The 1,977-nt window shown below is 56.3% G+C and overlaps 1 protein-coding gene across 1 annotated transcript in view; it reads right to left on the reverse strand.

The window, feature by feature from the left end:
* Window positions 1–1,977, reverse strand: part of LOC105308006 (granulocyte-macrophage colony-stimulating factor receptor subunit alpha-like) — a 30,081-nt gene that overhangs the window by 17,935 nt on the left and 10,169 nt on the right. Inside the window, exons 4-5 of the mRNA XM_011383705.1 lie at window positions 1,607–1,742; window positions 93–151 (exon numbers count right to left, since the gene is read on the reverse strand). Of these exons, the coding sequence (XP_011382007.1) occupies window positions 93–151; window positions 1,607–1,742 (195 nt within the window). The remainder of the gene's footprint in view (window positions 1–92; window positions 152–1,606; window positions 1,743–1,977) is intronic.

The raw sequence follows: 1,977 nt of genomic DNA on the forward strand, positions 1-1,977 counted from the left end.
AAGGGACCCCATGGGGCCAGGTGTGAGCGCACGGCCACCTCGCTGTCTGCTTACCCCACAGCTAAGAAAAAATGCCAGAGCCGCACGGAAACCTCGAGAAAAAGCTGCAGGAAGATGCTGGGGACACAGAACGTGCCCCCAAGTATGCGGTCTCAAAGCGCACGGGGTCAGCTGACAACCGCGTGACCCCCGGAGCGACAGGCCAGCCTGCAGCCCGACCCACGGACGCTGGACGCGCTGCTGGGCGGAGCGCAGACGAGGCTGGCCTCACGCCCTGGCGGCCTCCCCGTCTGCTATTCGTGTGGAACCCACACTTTCACAGTTAATGTCGTCTTTTCACAATGGAGCACGTGTCGTATTTCGTATCGAAAAATCCAATGAAAAACCCCACTTCTGTGGGAACCGACATAAGCAAACGCAGCGTCTGCTTCGCGGAGATGTTACAATCGTTACGGGTGGAATGTGCGTTCTTACAAAAAACTCTGCGTTAGAGACCACCTAGGAAGGCCAGGCGCCGCAGGCGTAAAAAATAAAAAATAAGAAATCCTTGCAATCTGTGAGGTCAACCAAGGGTTGCCTCTCCTAAAAAAAAACATTAAAAACAAAAAGCATTAATTGTAAAAAAAAAAAAAACACGGGGTCTTATTCTAGACAACAAGCTAAGTAGATGTGAATAAAAGTCACTTGGAACTGTCTCCTTGGAAACGTCTGTTCTTTCTTTTCCCCCTTTTGCCTGTTTTTTAACCCGTTTTTAAGTCACGCTGCCGGCGCTTTTCGCTGACTTCCGCGAGTGCTTTGTGTGTTTCCCATACTGCGCGCCTCTGCGACAGGCGGCCGCCCACGTTCCCTCCCTTCTTCAGGGTCGTCTTTTCTCTGTCTTGAGGGCGCCCTTGAACGTACGGTTTTTTATTTTTACAAGGTCAAGTGCACCGATTTTGCTTCGTTCGTTGTGCCCCCTTTCTGTGCCCTACCTAAACACTCGGTGTCACATCCGAGATTGCAGATCGATGGTGTGCTGTACCCGGCTGTCCCTTCCAGAGCATGAAGTATGGCTGAGCATCTGGGCCCTAAAAATTCTACGCTGACCGCTATGTAACAGTCGCGGGCGTTGGGTGGCTGGGGACCGCGCGTGTAGAAATGTGGGGAACAGTGAAAGCGTTTGGGGAAAAAAAAAAAGCGTGGAGGACGTGGGGGAAGGGCGCTGTGAAGGTGACGGACACGGCAGTGAGGACAGGGGACAGGCGGCAGCCCGGCCGGTCTGCTGGTCGTGTGGTTCCTGGAACATCTCTCCCCTGAGGAGGAGGAGACACACCCGGTTTTGACGTCGGCTTTGTCCTGAGTGGACACCGACCGCGGCCAGCGCTGTCGGCTGTGGCTGGGAGTCACTGACTGTCTCCCTCTGGGGCGCAGGGGACCTTTGGAAGGCTGCCGGCTTGTCCCTGCCTTTGGCGATCGGTGGGGTCCAGGTCATTAGCCTCTACTAAGTGCCAGGGAAAGAGGGTCACAGGGGACAGTGTGCAGAAACTCAGCCTTCTGAGCGTCTTGCTGTGGCTCAAGGACAGATGCCGGCCACCGGGGTCTTCGCGGAGGGTCTTGGGACACCTACCAAACGTGACGGGCTGGCTCCAGGCACTCCACTGCTGGACCCGGGTGTCCGCGGCCCTGATCCTCAGCGTGTGTGCGGCTCTGGGCTGCGGGCTCAGCAGGTGGTACTTGTTCCCCAAATCACCCCGCAGCTCTATCTTTGGAGAGAACAGAGATTTAGGGAGACTCGTCGCCCACATTGCAGGACAGGTACGGCTGCCGTGTCCAGCTGAAGCGGGCGAGGGGCTCGGGGGGAAAAAAACAGGATAATCTGCCACGAAACCCACACCGCTTCATCGCGGTTCGGGCTATCGCGCTCCATAGAAATGCGGGCTTCCCGGCGTTAACATCTGTCGTCAGCCGCTGGGGACTTTGCAGGTGGCAGGTGAGTCC

The sequence above is a fragment of the Pteropus vampyrus genome, unplaced genomic scaffold, assembly GCF_000151845.1.
Source record: "Pteropus vampyrus isolate Shadow unplaced genomic scaffold, Pvam_2.0 Scaffold538, whole genome shotgun sequence".
NCBI lineage: Eukaryota > Metazoa > Chordata > Mammalia > Chiroptera > Pteropodidae > Pteropus > Pteropus vampyrus.